General features: G+C 37.3%; 1 protein-coding gene across 1 annotated transcript in view; it reads left to right on the top strand.

Moving 5' to 3' along the window:
- COL28A1 (collagen type XXVIII alpha 1 chain) overlaps positions 1-20,839 on the top strand; it is a 62,372-nt gene that overhangs the window by 14,832 nt on the left and 26,701 nt on the right. The window contains exons 12-23 of the mRNA XM_082297063.1: positions 4,229-4,297; positions 5,723-5,791; positions 7,531-7,599; positions 9,173-9,241; positions 10,009-10,077; positions 10,799-10,867; positions 12,235-12,303; positions 13,241-13,312; positions 15,180-15,248; positions 15,811-15,882; positions 16,480-16,548; positions 19,233-19,301. Of these exons, the coding sequence (XP_082153189.1) occupies positions 4,229-4,297; positions 5,723-5,791; positions 7,531-7,599; positions 9,173-9,241; positions 10,009-10,077; positions 10,799-10,867; positions 12,235-12,303; positions 13,241-13,312; positions 15,180-15,248; positions 15,811-15,882; positions 16,480-16,548; positions 19,233-19,301 (834 nt within the window). The remainder of the gene's footprint in view (positions 1-4,228; positions 4,298-5,722; positions 5,792-7,530; positions 7,600-9,172; positions 9,242-10,008; positions 10,078-10,798; positions 10,868-12,234; positions 12,304-13,240; positions 13,313-15,179; positions 15,249-15,810; positions 15,883-16,479; positions 16,549-19,232; positions 19,302-20,839) is intronic.

The raw sequence follows: 20,839 nt of genomic DNA, 5'->3' as shown, positions 1-20,839 counted from the left end.
CTTAGGTTCTACGTATCTCTTAACTCGGTTCATACAATTAAACAGCATCTGAACTGGTTACTTCATGTCTTTTGTTAGACTTACCTATTCCCACATTGTGTTGTTGTGTTCTCAATAGAAGACAGCTTTGCTCTCCAATAGCAATAAAAACCAGGAAAAACCCAACATTCTAACACAAAAGGACTTAATTCATCTTGGTTTCCTCTCCAGGAAGGAAACAGAATCACCATGATTTTTTCTGGAGTTCTAGGAATGAATATAGCATTTTGCAAAGCTAAAATGGGGTCACCTAGTATTCTTAGTGTTGGATAAAAAGTTTATTTTAGGCATGCACATATCTGTTGATTTACTCAGACTAGTTGACATTATTTTTTCTGGTTTTAGTTTATTTTCAAATGCTTAACTAATATTTATTAGAAAAACCCCAGACCAACAATGAGGTATTCTATGCAATAGCACCAATAAGGTTCCGTAAGAGTATACTTCAGGTAATTTTTGAAAATGTGTTTGTTAGTGAGGACAATAATAGTGACTATTTACAAATTTCAGTGAATAATTTACAAACAGAATTATATGGTTACAGATTATAAAATTGGGGTGTGAAATCAGGGTATGACCTGTGCTCCACTCATAAAAAAGTAATGAGCAGGGAGTACTTATGGTTATCATTTCAGAATTGACATTGGGTTTATTTAAACTCTTAAACCAGCTACTAGATATTAAGTGCATGTTTCTAGAAATCACAATATATTCATGGAAAGGCTGAGAATGATGATCTTAAAATCCACTGCTGTAGTAAGGACCCTCTCTGATTTGATTTGTGTAATAAGATTTTCAATTAAAGGCTAAAGTTTTATGAACAGACATGTATTCAAACCTATAAGGAAAAGGTTAAGTTTGAATGTGGATATTCAAAGCTGTTATTTCTGTAAAATCCTCCTGGGACAATTCTATGAAAAATCTATCATTGCATATTTTCCCAAATGCATGTCCCAGAATGAACTGCTAAGGCATCTGCTTCTTCTCTCATGACATATGAATTCTTTCCTCACTTATGTGGCAAGTTACAACTTTCCCAGGAGACTGAAAAAATCCAACTTTCCTATGAACAAGTTTAGTTTCTAGCTATCTGTTAAAATGCTTAAATCTATTAAATCTATTTGCATTGTTGTTGCCAATGTTTAAAGATAAAATCATTACATTTGAAAGACTTTTTTTTTTACCATAGCTGTAGACTGAAATATAGAGTGTTTGTGTTCCTTACAGTATACATGGGCTTTCTGAAAAGGAAAGAAATTATTTATATTGGCACTAACAGGAACTCATCCTAACATAATGAACAATTTGGGGGGGCAGATGGTGGTTTTTTGGGTTAGACTGTTAAGTATGTTCCAGACCTAAAATGGTACAATTTCAATATGTTAAAACATTAAGCTCAGATCGAGTGTAATTTTCCTTCCCATTGCTCCAGATTATATTAGATGCCACCTGAAGGAAAATCCCTATAAGGAGAGAAAAAAGAATGTGAGCAAAGCATTAAACGAAGAAAATTATTACAAAAAAAGCTATTTGGAGAAGCAGACTTTTCTCTCTACATGTAGACATAATGTGATATTATTGCCAGAACTTTATGGTTTTCATAAATTCCACATTACCTGTAGCACCAAGACCACAGAAGATAAAACCCAGATTTGTTAATAGCCATTTGAAGCTTGAAGCATTCAGTCTTTAAAATAGACTGAATCATTTAAGTTTCCAAGTTTTGCATGTGGTCTGGTAGAAGGTTGGGTTTCTTTCTCCATTAATATTCAGGCATCCTCTTCTATCCATAAAAAAGTGTTCTGGAGAACAACATTTTCATACTACCCTACATGGTTTTTTTATCACAAGGGCTTCTTACACTCCCTCCCCCAGCACCTACTAGTACCATACCTACAGCAACAGCTCTTGCAAGGCACATGACACCAGTCATTGCAAGGAAAACTGTGTAATGTTTTTATCATGGTTAAAAAAAAGAGCTTTTGGAAAAATATTAACTTCAGTAGGACTATCAGCTGCATTCAAGGCTTGGCTCTATCATGTGGGTAAACTTGCAAAGGAGTGAATTATTTGTGATAGGAAGCATCCCTCAGAGTTACTGTCCTTGGGAAATTCTGTCAGGGACTATCAGCATGAACAGGAAACACAATGTCCATTTGGATGACAGGAAAAAATTGTATGGCACTTACCAAGCACAACAAAGGGGGTTGGCTTATTGTTTCAGCTGAGAGATGAGCCTGTATTTATCAGATATAATTTTTCAGCATGCAACAAGTTCCTACACCATTTCAGAGGTTTAGTTCTATCAGCTGGAGCCAGTGTGCTTAGTTGCATTTGCCGTGCCCAGGGCATGGTGGTGCTGTATGCAGTTGAACGACTTTTTTTACCTGACACATTTTTTTTAATGTATTTTCAACTTTGCGTATCTTTTGGATTCATTCTGTGGGGCATGGTCACATATCCTGGCACGACAGAAACAGCAGTCTGCCTTCTCCATGGAAGAAACAAGGATTGTGAATTGGAACAACTAATACTTAGCATGCTGCCTTGCCTGACAACAGCCTGTGCTTGTTCCTTTCTCACTCTGGCACCTCTTGCAGAGGGTAGATCCATCCCTTTCCATCTTAGACTGCCTTCAGGCCCTGAAGCTGCACAGGGCTGAATCTGTTAACGTGACTTGTCAAGTGGAAAGGTACTGAAGCCAGAGTTGGTGCTGAGGTAAGGGAGCCTATGGGCTGAAAGGCAAAACTTCCCGGCCACCAGGCTGTACAAAGTGTAGAAGATGGGTCATTTAAGGAATTGTTGTTGTTGTTGTTGTTGTTTCATCAGTTTCAAACAAGCACATCAGGAAAAACACAGCTATGAGGAAAACGGGTAAATTTGCAATTGGCTTTATGTCAGTAAAAATTGTCATTTGTGAATAATCTGGATACAGATGAACTGAACTGTGACTCTGGTCCAAAGGTTTCATGAAAATATTATTAGGAAACCAGAACAATAAGTTCTGCCTAGCAATACAGTTAACCTTCTAGCTGTATTTTGTATTTTGGCAATAGTTGCATGCACAGAATCCACAATAACACAATATCAATGTTGTTAATACCCTGTCAGTGTCCTGTGTGGAGATACGCTATTCTGCTGGGTAATACCAGTTTTGTCTGATTTGTCTCTGCCTTTTAGGATGTAACTTCTCCTGGTGCTGTATTAATTTATTGAATTAAAAGATGTGCTAGAAAACCTTGCATTTTGAATAAGTTTTACATTTCATAGCTACTTTCCAAATTATTATACTGTTAAGGTGGAATGAATTTAAGTCTGGGCAACAAGTTCCACATTATTCTAGATTTAAAGCTGCAGCAGTAGCACTCCAAGTGCATAGTTATCAGAAATTAAGCTTCAAGAATAATCTGTTTATTTACTTCTCCTGTATCTTTCCATTCCTGCATCTTATCTTCGTTCTTTGGCTGAAAGAAAACCTGATTGGTTTTGTGAGGAAATGTAATTTTTTACACTTCCATTAACTTCCCAAGTGCAAAATTGTCATTGAAAGAACTCGGCACATAAAATTTCTCAGTAAATAAAAGTTTAAATCCCCAAAAGATTAACACTTTCCCATAAAATAAACACATTTTGACAGAAATGTTTTTAGTAACTTATTGTTAGTAATTTTATGTGGCTGTGTTGTCTGTCTTAGAAACACAGTATCCAGAAGGGAGGAAGAGAATTAGGAGCTGCAGTCAAAGATAGCAGTAGGAACAGAAGTCATGCTATGTGTGCATTTGTTGTTATGGCAAGAATCTTGAGTGCAGTGTTGCAAGCACTGCTTCATTTCCAAATACCCATCTTTCTATCAAGGAAAGTCTGTGGAAACACCAGAATATTGGATGAAGTCAGGACCAAAGATAGGACAAAGAATAATTTTTTTTTTTTTTTTATCTTTCATGATACATTTGAAAGAGTGGCTTTATAACATTATTATCTCTTTCAGTAACTTGTATGGCCAGGATATTGACCCTGCTTCTAATCTTAACCTATTTCTTAAAGACAGGTTCAGATTGTTTTGTTTTGTTTATTTGTTTTTTACTTAAAATGTATTCTCTAGTCCTAAATGAGGCTTTGGAAAGACACTGTCAGAATTTAGTTGAAATTCTATTCACATTAATAGTTTCTTTCCATTTTTTCTCCTTAGGGAGAGCAAGGCCCTCCAGGTCCCTATGGTCCTGCAGGACTCCCTGGCATTGGAGAGCCAGGACCCAAGGTAACTCTCAGCAGTATGTTTGTTAAAGTGATGACTATGGGCAGTCATTTTTTTGAATTAAATTTCTCACTCACTGTTTTATCAAATTCTTATCATCTAAATGTAAAACTGATTGACAGGGTTTTGTATTCACATAGGATAGAGATAAAAGACCTGCTTTTCCAGCAACTGTTGAACTTTTATGATGATCCTATTGATAGAAGTCAGAAATAATGCCATTTAAATGGGGGTTTTCTGTGTGAGGTAATTTTCAAGCACTAGCAAATGGTTGCACTAATGAGTAAACCACACTTGGAGATATAGGAATACATCTCGGTCACTGTGATATATGGTCAAGTGAGAGATTTGCCTTGTCTAGGGAACAGATATTCATAAAAGTTGTAAGATACTCTCGTGCAGCATTTAATACCTCCATCTCATTTTATTGCAAAAGACCAGAAGGTGGAATCCAGCCTTGGAAAAGTCATGTCTGCCTATGCTGGTCAGACAGATCCCCCTTTGGAAAACTACAAAAACATCTGCATAGGAAACATGACTCCTTAGTTTACGGGAGTTTTGTCAGAGACCTGCATCTCAGTCTCAGACAAGAAGTGTAAATTGGGCAGAGCACTCTAGTTCTGGTGCTGAGTCTCTGGGGTAGCTTTATGCCATCTTTTCACAGTGTTTTGGAGCCAAGTGCCGTTGTCTAATATACTTACATTTTCTTGCTTTTAGTGCTCTAATTTTTATGTTCATTGAATTCCTACATATTTCCTGTGCAGTGGGGCAGATCCCGGAACACAGAGAGGGTTTATAAGCTCAGAAACTGGTATTTTGCCATGTAAAAGGAACAATATTGGGTCCTTCCAGAAGGGAAAATAGGTTATGGAGAAGAAATGGCACCCTCTGTCTCTTTACTACTCTGTAGAAAGATAAAAATCCTCTGTTGCCTTATCCTCAAAGCACATAGTTTTCAGTAACGTGGAGAAATTGTGAAGATTATGACACCTTGTAAATAGAAGATGCAGAAAGCATGCAGCTCCTGGAGTTCCCATGCAATCCCATATTCCACTGAAGCAGGCAGGCTACAATTTGAGTACCTAGATAGAGGCTACAGTGAGCATCCCTCCTGCCTCAGCAATCCTGCTTTGGTACTGTAGCCAAATTCAGTCTGACTTAGCTCTCTCATGTCTGTCATCTCTTAGGCTTTGCAATTTTAAGCAGTTACCCCTGTGTCTTGAGGGCTGGAATGCAATCTAGTGCTTCAAGTATTAGTTGAAGGGTACTTACCATGTATGGGGTTTTTTTTTTTCCTTTAGGAGAAGCTACACATTAGATTTCAAGCCTTTGTGATGACACAGTTAAATCATCTATAAGTAAATGTTACACTCTTCAAAAGTACCAAGTTGAATTAGGACTGAACTTTCTAATTTTCTTTTTCACAAGGGTGCTGAAGGTCGAGAAGGTGCAATTGGATTGCCAGGACCTCCTGGAATTGGTGAGCCGGGAATACCTGTAAGTCAATGATACGTGCGTTGGAAATTGAAATGCAGCAAAGTAAGTGAGTGTAATTGATTGTCAGTAGCTATACTGGCTACTGATTCCATAACCACCTTGTACCTTGTCTGGAGCAGCACGAGCGTGTTCAGCTATTCCAGTCCATTTCATCAGTAGTTGCATGTGGCTTGTCCAAGCAGGAGAATAAAACCACATCCAAGTCAGTTTTGGGAAAATAAAAAAATTATATATGTATACTCCTACTTGTTTAAGTTGAGGATAATCTTTAAAAATTGACTCCTGTGTGTAATTTGGATCGCTTCAAGAAAAAGGACCCAAATTACATGCTTTTAATTATGTCTTTATGTTCTGAATTACAGAACTTTGGCAAGCTCTTGATTAATGTTCTCTGGCTGCTTTTTTTCCCTGAAATGTATAAAATGTATGGTTTTCTTATGCATATGAAGCCACAAATATAGATAGATGTGTTCCAGTTTGGCCAGATTAGAAATATATCCTCTGAGAGAAGGCACAACCACCCCTCCCCCCACCAGGTTTGGGAAAAAAAAATTTCCTCGAAGGAAAGTGAAGGAGATAAAACTATTTATTTAACAAACACACAGGAAAGGAAAATAATGCTAAATAATAAAATCTGTCACTGTGGAGGAAAAAAACCTGGGAAAGTGTTAGAGTCCTCCCTTTGGTCTCCTCGGAGCTGGGGCTTGGCCCAGGGCAAGGCCCTCTGTGCCCGGTGGAAAGTCCTCCTGATGTGCTCTGATGTTAAAACAATCAAGCAATCCAGTAGAAAAGGGAGAAAATCCGAAATTCCAGAAAAGGGAAAATTCAACTCTCAGTCTCTCTCTGGAGAAAAAGCAGCTGAACAACTGGCCAAAAAAACCTGTCCTGGGAGCAGCCAACCGGGTGCCTCCTCCCTCCCCCACTGCAGCTGGAAAAAAAAATTGCTATCTCTGTATGACCTTGAACAAGCTGCAAACTGCTTTGAAAAAGTTTTGCTCAGTTTTTTTCCTTCCCCATCTCAGGCTCAGTTTAGAGGCATAGAAGGGCACAAAAATTAATTTCTGGGCATAGGCAGCGATATGGGGTACACATCATAAGGTCACCCCAAGACAAGGTGTTAGTTTAATTCTAATAGTATTTTTGAAAGTTACTTTGTGGTTTGTGAAAGACTACTTTTCTCGCAAAAATATATGGAAATTTTTTGTTTAATCATGACCATTTTTAAAAATACTTACTACATTTAAATAATGAAAGTTGGCTGAATTTTGCAAGAAGAGAGAAAGTATTAGAAAAAAACTTATTTCTGTACTTGTGTAAATCAATATTAACATTCATGTTACGTGCGTAACCTGTCATTATGTATAAAGAAATGTGTTCAAACTGATTATTTTTATTAGGAAATTAATGAAATTATATGAAATTATGGGGAACACATTTCACTGTAATAACATTTTTTTAATAAATAAATCTACATATTCATTTGAGTTTTAAGAGTACAATCTTTAGACATTAATTACATAATTTACATCAATTCAGCATTGGCTTTTTCTAATCTAAATGACCCAACTAATGGTTGTTACACTTTACTTTACTTTCCTGGGCTCAGCCAGATGTTATGGAAGCATTTTCACTTATCAGTGTCATAAGTGTTGCAAAAACCTGTACTAGCAAATTAGACAAAATGTCTATAAAAAATTGAATTGCTGATACAGTTGAATATATTTTCTCTTTTCTTTCAGGGACCACCTGGCCCTGCTGGTTCACCAGGTGAGAGAGGTCCGCCAGGAGAGGGCATTCAAGGCCAAAAGGTAGTTTTCTGGAAATTACTTTATTTAACACTGTGGATCAAATTTGCATTAGTGTCTAAGTTATTTAAGGCCATTGATAATTCTGTTAGTATAAAATGTTGGATGATGGATCTTGGTTTTCTGAATCTCTGTGCTCTCTGCATATCCCACTGATTTCAGAAACGCTATCCAGGTAACTACAAAAAAAATTGTACAGTCCCTCATCAGCAGTAAGTTAATGATTTTCTTATTTATGTGTTTAATAAGATAACTTCTTTTGATTGCATTAGTGAGATAAATTGTCTTCCAAAAAACTACTAAGCTATTTATATTCTGTATTGGAAGAAAATATTCAGCAGCTGCTTTCATTTTGCTGTACCATTTTGGGAAACTGGAAGATGGGTTGTATGAGTCTCTGTGGACAGTTACCTCATTTAGGGCATTTGCTAGGTTAATAGATGTCAACTTTCATTTTTTTAAAAATAAGTACAAACAATCAAAGATCTATGAATAAATCATAACTGAGTTTCCTATCAAAATATATCCCCCTGTTTTAGTGGCGTCAAGATTCTCTAGAGCCTTGAACTACTAAGCAAACATTTTTCTTCCTATTATGGAAAAGGCATCAGTCATGTCTTTGCACTCAGTTCTGAACTGATCTCTCCAACTAGTGAGCATATTGTCATGTTTTAAAATATAACTTCCTTCCTCCTTGTTGGGGTGGCTCAGCTCACTCAGGAGCCCAGATCGTTACGTGCCACTCAAGTCAGGGCCATCCATTTTTTGGTTTCCCCGCCCGTGACAGTGGGTCGGAGGGTGGATCATGGGATGGCTCGGAGGTCTAAGCCACATCCCCCTGAGTGGTTCTCGGGCACAAGTTACCTCACCCTGTTCTAGAAAGTTCTATTTCTCTCTGTTGTTCATTGGTTCCCTGTTGTGACTTCCGCCTCCCTGTTTTCCCCAGTGATTCGAGTTTAGTGGTATCCTCCCGCTTGGTTGTACTCCATTGGGTGCTTCCCTTTTCCCTGCCTTGTTCCACCCCCCTTTATAAAGCCATGCACGGCTTCCCTTGGGGACTTTCTGGTCCCTGGACCCTCCGGCAATAAACCTGTGTTGGAACCCACACCAGAGGCCCCTCTCTGTTCCTTTACCCCCGGGCTGACGCGAGCCCAGACGCCGGCTGCCTGTCGTGCCTCCTCTGAGGAGGAAGCAGCACACGTGTCCAGCTTGCGCCCTGCTTTGCCACCAAAGGTGTTCCCTGGGGACATCGTGGAAGTGACGCTGTGTTCCCTCTGACTGAGGGCACGCCAGAGCTCGACCCTTCGAGTCGGCCTGCGTCACCTCCTAGTATTTAATTTTCTTCCTTTGAAGTCCTATGTTCAAAAACACAATGAATGCAGATGAAGTATGTTAAGAATTGTAACCAATTTCTTTTCTTTTCTCTAATATTGGTAATTCCATTGATTATTTTCCTAGTTTGTTTGTAAAGGAATGCTTTTTTCCTTATTAACCACATTGAGATGACCAGTTTGTCTAAGATGGTGTTCTTTATAAGTTCCCAAATATAAGTTTCAAAACTGTCATATATTTCTAGGGTGAAAAAGGCTCTACAGGTAAAGATGGTGATCCTGGACCAAAAGGTGAACCAGTGAAAGGTGACAAGGTGAGGCACAGGGTATTTTTCTAATTGTATCTATACTTAATTATAGTTAAATTAAGACTAATTTTTTACACTATATCACAACTATACAAAGGTATGTTTTACCTGGATCTGAGGAGGTATGTTACACAGTTCCATGCAGCTCCATGGGGTGCATTCATCAATACAAGCAGGTGTTAGCTTGGAGCACTAAGGACTGTATTCTATGCAGCTGGGAGTATGAGGGAAGAAATGTACTTTTTTTCTCCTAAAATAATTTCAGAACTATTCTATTTAAAATACTTTAATTTTTTAAATAAATATTAAAATGTAAAAATCCCTGAGTCATCTCATCTAATGGACCTGGAACAGGCAAAGAAACACTCAGATATTTTTAGGTTTTTGATGTACTCCGTAGCTGTTTTTCTTCTGTTTCTTCTGCAAGTTTTTCTTCTGAGTGTTGTGCAAGAAACTGTATATTTCTGTACAAGAAAAACTTTAAAATTAACATCAATATGTAAAGATGAGCTATGGATCCTTCTAATAATAAAGTTACAGGTATGATCATCTAATGTTATAAATGAGATAGAGTTTGTAGGGAAGAAGGGCTATTATTTTTATTAGAGCAGTTGTCATAGGCAGACTTCCAGATATTCCAAACATATTTCATTCAAATAGAAGCAGTGACTTCAAGATAATACAGCTTGAGGACTGCTGCTCTGTAGCTTAAATATGTTAAACAGGTAGCATGAATTACTGCAATTTAGTTCTTGGGAATACTTTTTCTATAGGGTGAACAAGGCCAAGTAGGACCACAGGGCCCACCAGGAGCACCAGGAATAGGCAGTCAAGGAAGCCGGGTAAGTCTACATTTTGGACATGTAATGAGTATTTGCATACAGTTTTCATTTTATATTTTATCAGAGCTGTAATTTTGATGTAAATACATTAAAAAACTCATAGTGATTTTTCATTTTTAAAAGTTTCAAACTAGTCTTTAGGCAAAGCTTGTAAATACAACTGTTTTCAACTGATCTGAATGGTCTTAGAATCAAACAAATGTAAATTTGGTCTAATCTGCATGATAATTTGCATAGGAGATAAATCAGATGGCATTGTTCTGATGGTGAGATATTGTACATAAGAGTTTCACAAGGTTAAGAACCCACCACTTCTGAATGTCAAGCCCTTTGAAACTTGAACACACCCTTTAGAAGTTGGATAAAGAAAAATTGAAACATTCCAAAAGATCTTCTGGGTTCTGTTAATTTTGGAAAGAAGATTTCATGCTTCCATCGTAGTATCCCATGGAATCAAGACTTAGGTGCAGATACTGAGAGGTTTTCCATTTGTTTTTTCCCTAAAAGGTAATTGTCATTACACTTGACACGTCAGTGAAATCCACAGGCTAGTGACAAAGGAAAAATAAAATAAAGATCTCAGAACTAAGCCCAAGGACAGGCAAGCTAATTGATTTCTTTTAAAGATAAGATAAAATCATTATTAACTGAAAGATGGGCACATGGTGAATTTCAGATGTGGAAGAGTGTAATGCACTAACTCATTTATTTTGCTTTGTAGGGTATACAGGGTCCACGAGGAAACCCTGGGGCAAAAGGCTCTCAAGGTTCTGGTCGGCCAGGACCAAAGGTAATGGTTCAGACATTGTTTTTTAAAAGCAGCACTGTCACAAAACAGTAAGTGTCTTTGCCAGGCTTTTCAAAAGTGTGTTTCATGAGATGAAAATGTAACTCTTCATTGGAGATAACAATTCCTGTTGAGTCTTAGAGGGAAAGCCATCCATGTTATGAAGATCTTCCCAAAGTGGAGCATATGGCTTCTGCCTGCTTAGCATCAGCTCTTAACCTTTGTGAATGTGAACTTCTGGTTCTAAATGAACACATAAACAGAGGATCTTTCAGACTTCTTTGTGTCCAGTGAGTTTGGTGCCACATGCATGCTCTCTTCAAGTAAGTAATTTTACCTAACAATTTAGCTTTAGTTCAGTGATGGTTTTGAGACTTCAAGCTAGTCCCACCACACCTTCAGCCTGGCCTTCAGCGTTTGGTGATCATTGTAAGAAAGAACCAAAACCAAAGATAGAAACAATAGGAGAGGAAAAAGAGCTGAAGGGTACTTAGCTGACCCTGCACTGCAGAAGGAGGGGAAGTAGGAAGAGTACACAAAAGTGTGGAAAACAATTACTGCTGTCAAAGCCCAGGCCTCTAGTGGTACAGTGCCAGGTGAGCGCTGTGAGAGGAGAAAAGGGCAATTGCTGAAATGTAACGAGAACAAGTGGAATGAACTGATGAACTGTAAATCAGAAGTGTGCTTAGTGTGCTCACCTTGATTTATGAGAGGAAGATATTAGTCACTGTAGCAAAAGCAGGGAGAAAACTAGTGATTTTCTTCTGGGTATAACTTTGGCACGTAAGCAGCAGTTATAGCAGCAACATTTAATATTAATGTGCAGAAAAATAGGTATCTGTGAAACATGTTATGTGGTAGGCCAGTTCTCTTAAGGTGATAAAGCAAAATTGAAAAATGGAGTTCCTATCTTTTTAACTGTTTTAGAACCACAGGAAGAAAGAATTATGAGGGTAAAACTTCCTTTTAAGCAGGACTTCTGATTGTTCTTTATTTGGACTCACTTTTCATTCAGTGACCAAAGAGTTTTTGATATAGTCCTGTAAAGTAAAAAATAAAATGTGTTAAAGCATAAGGAAAAAAGTTGGAGTGATTTATTTAGACTTGCTGTCCACTGCAGGGTTAAAGTAAAATAGATGCAGTCCTACAAGTTACAGGGGGTTTTAAAGAACAGAATTTTCCAGTTGAAAACTGCTTGTCTGAAAACTTGACCACTTAGAAGGATAGAATTGTAGAATATTGCAAGTTGGAAGAGACCCGTAAGGATCATCACAGCCACCTCTATGTGTAAGCAGCTAATTAAATAGTGCAAGTAGTGAATGAAGCTAAATTGTGTTCCTCTATTAAACTAAGGACTTCTTGTGTCCTAGGGTGAACGAGGTGAACCTGGACAAAAAGGAGAAATGGGACTTCCAGGAATTAGCTCACCAGGAGTCAAAGTGAGGCTGCTTTTATTTTTAACTGTTCTTTGCATGGTCTTTTAATACTCACACTAATTGCTGTTAAACCAAGTAGAAGATTTTTTGGCATAAATTAACTTGTGGTAAAAATAAGATGGAATTTCAGTGACTCTTATAAAAGCATTGCCACAACCATAACTGGAACAAAGTTTTCCCCAAATCTTTTTTAGTGAGGTCTTTCCAAGACCTGTTAGAAAGGTTGCTAACTCTGTCCCAGTGCAATAATTTGAAAAAAAAAAGCCAGTCTGTGTCACAACAGTGGTTGTACTGCCTACATGTTGGAAGAGATGTTAAACACTCAAAGCTTTGACTTCAGATGCCATTTTGAGGACTGTACACTGTATCTTTAATGACTTAAGTAGGGCTTCCAAAATCAGGTAAGGTGGCACAGTCATCTTGTTTTTAATGATTTTTTCTTGTATCATGAAAGATCCTGCTTCCTGTGGATTCTTCCAACTCTTTCTGGTATACATCAAAAGTAATGCCTTGGTCAGTTTGTACAAATGGTGAGGGGTTGGTGTCTGGTCAATGACACCATTCAGGCATTTTTGGCTGACCTTTCTTTAAGTCCCAGATGTTTGACTAAATTACATTCATCTAACATTGTTATTGTGCACAGAATAACAAACAGCTTTCAATCATGATTTTATTCACTGAATAAATATAAATTTATTTAATACAAACCCAAGATTTAAGAAGAAGGTGGGAAACTTGGTAAGAAATTTCAGATACTTATTTTATGGGTATTAAAAATTCCTGTCTCTGTAGAACATTTAGCTTACTGGAAATAACAACTTTTATTTGAGAAAAAATATTGTTTATCTTTAATCAATACTTTCACAAACTGTTAGATCCATTTTACAAAATAAAGAACTTACTGAAGTATGCAGACATAATGATTTTTTTCTTCTTTAAGGGAGATACAGGTCTACCAGGATCCGCAGGAGAGAAGGGGGTGAAGGGAGAGATGGGGTTGACAGGGAAAAAGGTAAGGACCACATGTAAAAGATGGACAAAAATGGTGATGAAGTGAGAACAGATTATTTGCAGGTTTGCCATGGTAAGGAGTTCATCCTTGAGGAAGGCATATGCCAATACTTCTGCCAGGGATAAAGGACTGGGTGAGATGTTTTCAACAAACTCTACTACCAGTGGTTACCATCCGAATGAGCAACTGAGCTGCAGGCAAGCAGTCCTGCCTTTTGTGGGCAACTGACTACTGTTTAATTTCACAATCTTCTTGGAGAGCAGATAGCTCGTGTCTTTCACCTGTTCCTCATGGCCTGTTCAGATTTTTCCTGACACCAAGAAGTAATGCTCAATCAGTGTGACTTAGGGCATCTCACAGCGTGGTGAGCTGTGGCTGAAACCTGTCAGCCGTGGTGCAGGAGCCATCACAAACAGCTGAACCCAGGGCTGTTTGATTTCAAGGGAAATTCTGAGGATCTAGGAAAAACTGCACCACACTGGGGAAAAGAAGCATAAATTCAAAAGGAGGGACAGTAATTTAGAGGGGTGCAAAGCAGAGTGCCCAAAAGAGTAAATTTAGAGCAAATTAAATGAAAGCTTTTAATTGTACTCTTTCCAAAATGGATGAGCTGCTGAGTAAGCAAATGCCAGTGCTTTGTATGATTTTTAACTGCTGCCTCCAGACTGCTACTGTGCAGCTCTTATGTGAGGGTAGCACCTGGCTGACATGTAGAATTGATAAACTAAACATAATTTGGAGTCAGAAAATCATCATTTTTGACTGAGGGCTTTAAATCAGAAAATATCTGAATAGCTGTAATAAGTATCTGTTAAGAATGCAGCTTTGCATTTTTGTCACCTAAAAGTGCAATACCTGTTTGACAAGCTACGGCCTGAAGCAGTAATCCTTCCACTGTGAGAAAAAATGTAGCGTTTTTGTTGCTACTTAAGTATACATTTAAATTTTGTATCATCCACTGCTCAGAAAGTAAGATTGCAGTGTATCAGAAGTGTATCAGAATTAAGAGTACATGTTGGGTTAAAGTTACAGATGGCCATGCTGGGTTTTTGTTTTTTTCTCTTGCATATTGCCTTTATTCTGATGATTAATTCTGTCATCTTCCCTGTTGTAACCCACTGAAGGTAAAAGTAGTAGTACTGAGCTGCTACCCTGGGTATTCAGGGCAGTGCAAAGAGCAGCTGGATGCCTGCAGTGAGTAGCACAGTGATACTACAGCAATTATTTGCAGGTGTGAAAATATCTCACCCAAGTGGGATCCAGACTGATGCCTATCAACAATGGGCTCTGTAATATCACTTTCATCAACAGTTCAAATCAGAAATGGATTTTAACCTCATTTTAATCTACCTTTCACTCTCTAAATTACCTACAGGTATCCTGAGGTACTGATCTGACTTGTATTATGCATAAATATTTTCTAGGTAATGTTCCTTAATAGAATGTTTTATGTGGGCTATTTGTGAGTTATTTGCTGTAACGTTCCTGGCAAATATTTTCGGCTTGGATTGGCCATAGGCTACAGACTTGTCTAAAATTACTTCTCAGAATTGGTCCATCAAGACATTTTCTGATAACTTTGGAAGCATTTCTCTTCCTCTTATAAGAGTATGCATGCAATCCTTCCTAAAAAAGATTGATGCAGTTGCAGATGGCACTATTGCAAATGTCTGTGAAAAAAAGGAATATGAATGTAGGAGATTGCAAGGGCTTTAAGAGACAGAATACTTTATTTTTTGTAGGAAAAAAAAGTTACTAGATATTTACTGACATTTTTGGGGAAAGTGTTTATGCAAGCATTGTTTCTCATAAGTCTAGCAATAAAATTAACTATGTGAAAAGTAATTAACCATTTAATCTCTGTTAGGGGGAAAAGGGAGATGAAGGTCCAAAAGGCTCAGAAGGACCGCCTGGCAAAGGAGCCACAGGCCAAAAGGTATGACTTGACATGCACACTGGGGAAATACTGCAGACTTTTATAAGTTTGGATTCTGAGCTATATTTTCTTTCATTATATCTTAAGTAGCAATTCTATTTTAACTGGACTTAAAAGGATTTAAGAGAGAGCAATGTGTTCTATAGCCTGAACAAGTGCAGCAAAATCAGACTCTAAACATAGAGCCTAAAGTTAACAGGGCAGCAGAGATTTCCTAAAAATTCAGTAGAGAATTTTCATCAAAGTTCAGAGGTGACAAATTAGCTCAGTATGTTGATAGGGAGAGAGAAGCTAAGACAAATTAGGAGAATAGTTAGACATCTAAATATGAAATTAAAAGCCTGGAAAGATGTATTAGTAGGCAGACAACTTTTATCTCCCACTTCATATGGTTTAGGACATTTGGGGCAGCCTCTAGAAATGAGTAGGATTTCAGTTGGAGTGGAGCATCTAAACATCTTTCAAATTATGGGTGTCATTATTGTTGTGGTTTTGGCTATTTGTGTATCTTCAGCTGTGAATGAATCTTTGCTGTGACTGAAAAAAAGTTTGCTTTCTTCAGGGTGACCCTGGAGGAAAAGGCTCCAAAGGAGACATTGGTCGTACAGGACCAAAAGGCCTAGCTGGACCAAAAGTAAGCTTGTTCTTTCAGGGTAACCCTTCTCTTTGTATTTGTTAAAGAATCTATGGAGTTTATGCAATGTAAAAATTTCTCAAACGTCTGATGCTTAAAGACTTAACAAAAGAAAAGCAGAAATATTTCCATTGTCTGTCCTAAATGACACAAAAGTCTCAACGAGGCAAAGAATAGGTAAAAAAATAATTACATACCTTGTAGTTATGCATGAACACTCATAAGCTACATTAAAGTTGTCCAAGTTAATGTAGCCATGAGTATTTTGCAAAATTTTTACTTTGAATCATTAACTTTCTGTTGTAGTATTTTGTAAGTGTTGCTCTGAATGATAAGTAAATTGGAATAATACAAGTGCTCTTGTTATTCCATTGGACAGACACAAAATATTAATTAAAGCTAAAAGAAGTCAAATACACAGTTCAACCAATAGTTATTTAAAATATGAAACTTAGACCAGCTTTCGTAAGAACAATAGGCTGATTTAAGTCTTTTTCACGGTATTGCCTGTTTTACAGGTAGATCTGTATTGCAGATATTTTTGGTTCAGAAAGTCAAACTGTCTGTTTAAGTCTATGTTATACCATTTTGTAACAGGGTGATCCCGGAGAGAGAGGACCTCCTGGTGCAACTGGATCGTCTATTCAGGGACCTCCTGGACCAAAGGTGACTGTCTGATACATATTTCCTAGAGACCAGAGATTGCAAATTTCTAGTGTACATTTCTGTCAAAAGAATCTGATTTAAAGAACTTAAAATTCCTTGTTGTAGCAATAAAAATACTGAATTTTAGAAATAAGGACTAAAAAATAATAAAATTTAACAGAGAGTGTTGGAGGCCAGGTCCTTTAATAGTAAGCTGAACTTGGTACATAGTTATTTCCTCCTGAAGCCATTTGTTTAAAAAAAAAACCTTATTAGATTTCTGTTCTGGTTTGGTCCCTCCTGTGAAATTAATCAGTTTAAAGTTGTTTTTCTTCCAGATTTGCTATGTTTTTTGCTTCTTAAAATATGGCATTAAACCCCTGCAAGAATATGTTTATGTATAGTTCTAGGGTGTTATATGCTGGGTTTTTTTGGAGCGGAGTGTTTGTATGTCACTTCCAAGTGAACAGCTGGCCTGCAGCTACTACTTGAAATGAAATGTCGCATATAACATATCTAGGGCTACATCCATCTCATCTTCTCTATGGGAAAAGTGTACCTGAAATAAGTGGGACTTGTCCTGCTGAGTAAAATGGGCAGATTCAGCAAAAATGAAGCTAACTTTGAAGGTTTTAAAAATATTTGAAAATTCACTGCTATTTAAATAATAAAACACTCTTGTTACTTAAATTATTCTTGTTATAATATGTCAGGTAACTTCAACTTTAATTGGCACTTTTCACCTTTGGTGATAATTTTTAGAGTGAGGGAATCACTAACGTATATCATGTCACTCAGAAGTAATTTAAGTAATTTCATGCCCATTTCTCTTCCTCCTTAAAAATATATGTGCACCCCCTCCCTCACTCCCCAAGTACAGGAGGGTATTACACATACAATATACTCATCCATCTGGCAGTAGGACATCACAGAGGGATATGATGTGTTTTGGACTTGCTTGTGCATGGAGGAGAAAGAAAGACGAAAATGCAAAATGCTCAGGGTAGACCTGGAGGAAAATTGTAACCATAGAGCAGAAAAAAAGAAGATTGTGAGGTGCTCATATCTCTTATATTGGTTTCAAACTATAATAATGTGACAAACGTTGTGTGAGGAGAGTACAGGTGGTGTGTATGAAGACAGGATTCATTAAATCAGTTTCCCTTCTTTGTGTTTTTCTAGTTGCTGTGACATTTTTGAATAGACAAGAAAGGGAGTCAAGATTGTTCGTTAGTAAATTCATGCTGAAAAATAACAGCTTTGTAGACTTCCTTGTCTTTTTCACCATGATTTTGGTCTGTTCAGTACAGTTCATATAACTATCATAGCAGATGAGCCATTATCCAAAATCCAATGAAGTCTGTAGAAGTCTTTTGAAATTCTTTACTAAATTTTAGAGCAGGGCTTATATGGGCAGTAACTGATGAAAAAACCCCAAGTATTTGGGGTAATTATAAAATGCAAGTTGATTTTTAGAAAATATACAAAACTTTGTCTCTTCAGCTCCATCATAATTACTTTGTTTAAACAAATATCTACTATGTTTTGGATGGTTGATCAGTAATGTAACAGGCTACACAGGTTTTCTCTCTCAGCTGTGGAAAGTACAACAATAACTACTAATTTTGTTCCTAAAACGTCCTGTTGTCTGCAGTTGAGAAGACAGACATTATAAATTTGTAATGCAGAGAATGTTTCTCAAAGCTGGGAGTTATGGTCTGAGGTCTTTTTGGGACATCTCTGAGATGGAAGTGGGTGGTTGCTAGGGGTTTTAACTCCTGGGCAGCCATGGTTGTGTCAATTGGGAGTTTATTTACTTTAAACTACGCCACGTTTGGAGACTGGAGTTTTATTTCCCTTAACAATCATTATGCTGTTAGTAATGTGGGGACAGTAATATGAGAAAGCTGTTTTTTCTAATATTTCTTCATCAACTGCTCAGTGGTTTTGAAAGAGCATTTAATTGCATTCCCTAGTGAATGTTTCCTGAAATACTGCATGTCCTTCTCACTGAGAAATTGCAGATGTTTCATGGAACATTTAGATTTTCTTTTTAAGTTCCCTAATGTAAAGTGAAACATATGTTGCCAAAGTTTAAGCACTAGAAGGAGCCAAATTTTGCTCTGTGAAGGGTTACAAAAGGAACGTAGATTCTAAACCTGATTGCTTTCCAGGAAAGCCACTGACAGAGCTATTACCAAAAAGTTGTGCTGTGTAATATTCGTGGAAAATTCAAGTTTCTCCCTGAGACTTCAGACTATGGAACCTGTGATTTTGAAGTGCTACGCCCTAGCATATATAGGCTTTCTAAGCATACTCTGTTCCAGCACTTGTCTTTGAATTTCCTTGCTGTTCTCTATGTGCTCTGACAGAAACAAGGTTATGCAGCCTGCCTGTGGCCAAAAGCAGGTGCATCTGGCCTCTCAAAGGGAATTATGATATTCGACCTTCATTTGAAAACTAAAGCCATCAATTTATTTGTCAAGGTAAAACAAACTCTTTGAAACAGCTGGGGAGAACTAGAAGTGTAAGAGAGGTCAGAATCAAGGTAGCAAAAGCTTCCTCTAGACATACTGATTTCGTGTTACCTAGCTCAAAAATTTTCACTGTAAGAAAGAATTGAATACATGTTTTTTTCTGTAGAACTTTGGAAGTTAAAACTTAATATAGTTAATATAAATTTGAATTTGTTTCTTTTTGAATAGGGGGATCCAGGAGACAAGGGACCACCAGGAGATGATGGACTTCCTGGAAATTCAATAATGGGACCAACGGTAGGAGGTTTTAGACAAAAGATGGAAAGTAAATAAGCATGAGACATATACAAAACTTCTGTGAAAATATAGACACCACTGGAATCTTTTCAGGAAAGGAGCTCACCAATTCTTCAACTTTTCCATCATTCCAGGTTATGTCTATTTTTAAAATAAACTTACTATCTCTGCAAAGAACACAAAATAGTATAAATATTTATACTATTTTGTGTTTGGGTTGAGGGTGTACCTCACCCTGCACACTTCCCATAGGAAGTCTTCATTAGGAAGGCAGTTCTTCAAATTCATCTCACGTGGTCCAAATTCATCTCCACTTGTCATTATCTCATGTCATCTTTTATAGCTCTACATGGGCAATATGCTTGTTACTGAGTATAAACTGAGAGGTATTCATTACCTTAACAGTGGCATTTCAGTATTACCAAGCTTGCACATTCAAAAACATAAGTGAGATCCAAAATAAAGAATTTTAAAAATAGATCTTTTGAAATTTCTTATTTGTATATAGGTTAAGGAATAGGATTTACTTGGTTATACCCTTTAAAATTTTAACATCAACACCAGGAATGAAGTACGGTAGTCTGTAGCAGGCTTGCAGTGCTCACTTTTCTAGCCTTTAGTGGGTAAATGGCAAGATCAACATGCAAGTGAAAGACCAGAGATGAAACTGAGGATTCAGTGGTAACAAAGAGCTTGCAGATTTTACAAAAGTGAGAGAGTGAAAAATTCTCTTCTGCAGTACATATGAGTTGACATTAGGCTGCTTGAAGAATAAGGTAAGACCAAGGACCATCCTCTTGCCAGTGGGCAATAGCTTAGAGGATAAGAATATAGATTAATTTACAAAGAATTAAATTTATGGGATTTTATCACTGTTGAACAGTGAATTGAACTTTTCAAGGAATGGTCCTCTCTCTTGTATTTCTTGAGTAATGATAGTAGTTCAGGATGACTGTTAGGTACATAAAGTTATGTCTGTGTTTTCTCCTTGTATAATGCATTACAGTTATCAGCATGGAATTTGGCTGGTATTTTATCACCAAATTACCAAAACCCTCTGGTAAGGTTTTTCCTTGGCTCCTTGAAATTGCCTTTCATTTAACTAATCAGAATAATAAGGCAGTATTAGAAAACTGTGGCACTCACCTTTCTACAGTTGAAGAGCAAACTGAAAAGCCCAGTCCCTGGAACTGTGCTCATGTCCACTGCTGCAAAAACTGAATACATTTCCTTTGCAGCTTTCACCTCTTCCCCTCTAACACACTTTATATCATATTGTACTTCTGTCAGTTGTGGTTTGGGTTGCAACTTTCAGACTTTTGCCGCTTGTGATAAGGGAATAGTTCAGGGAAAGGTACCATTCTTGTGATCTTCTTTCCAGACTGAAACTGGGAACCTTCTTCAGAAACACCTTTTTTTTCTTTTTTTTTTTTTCTTTCCTCTTTACCATGACTGCACATAAAATATTCCACTCAATTCCATTGCTTCACTTTGTGGAAATATAGACAATAGACCCAAATTCACAAACCAATTAGTTT

This window comes from Coloeus monedula (assembly GCF_965178545.1).
Source record: "Coloeus monedula genome assembly, chromosome: 1".
Lineage (NCBI taxonomy): Eukaryota > Metazoa > Chordata > Aves > Passeriformes > Corvidae > Coloeus > Coloeus monedula.
The sequence above is the reverse complement of the archived record's forward strand: the minus strand, read 5'-3'. Positions and strand labels throughout refer to the sequence as shown.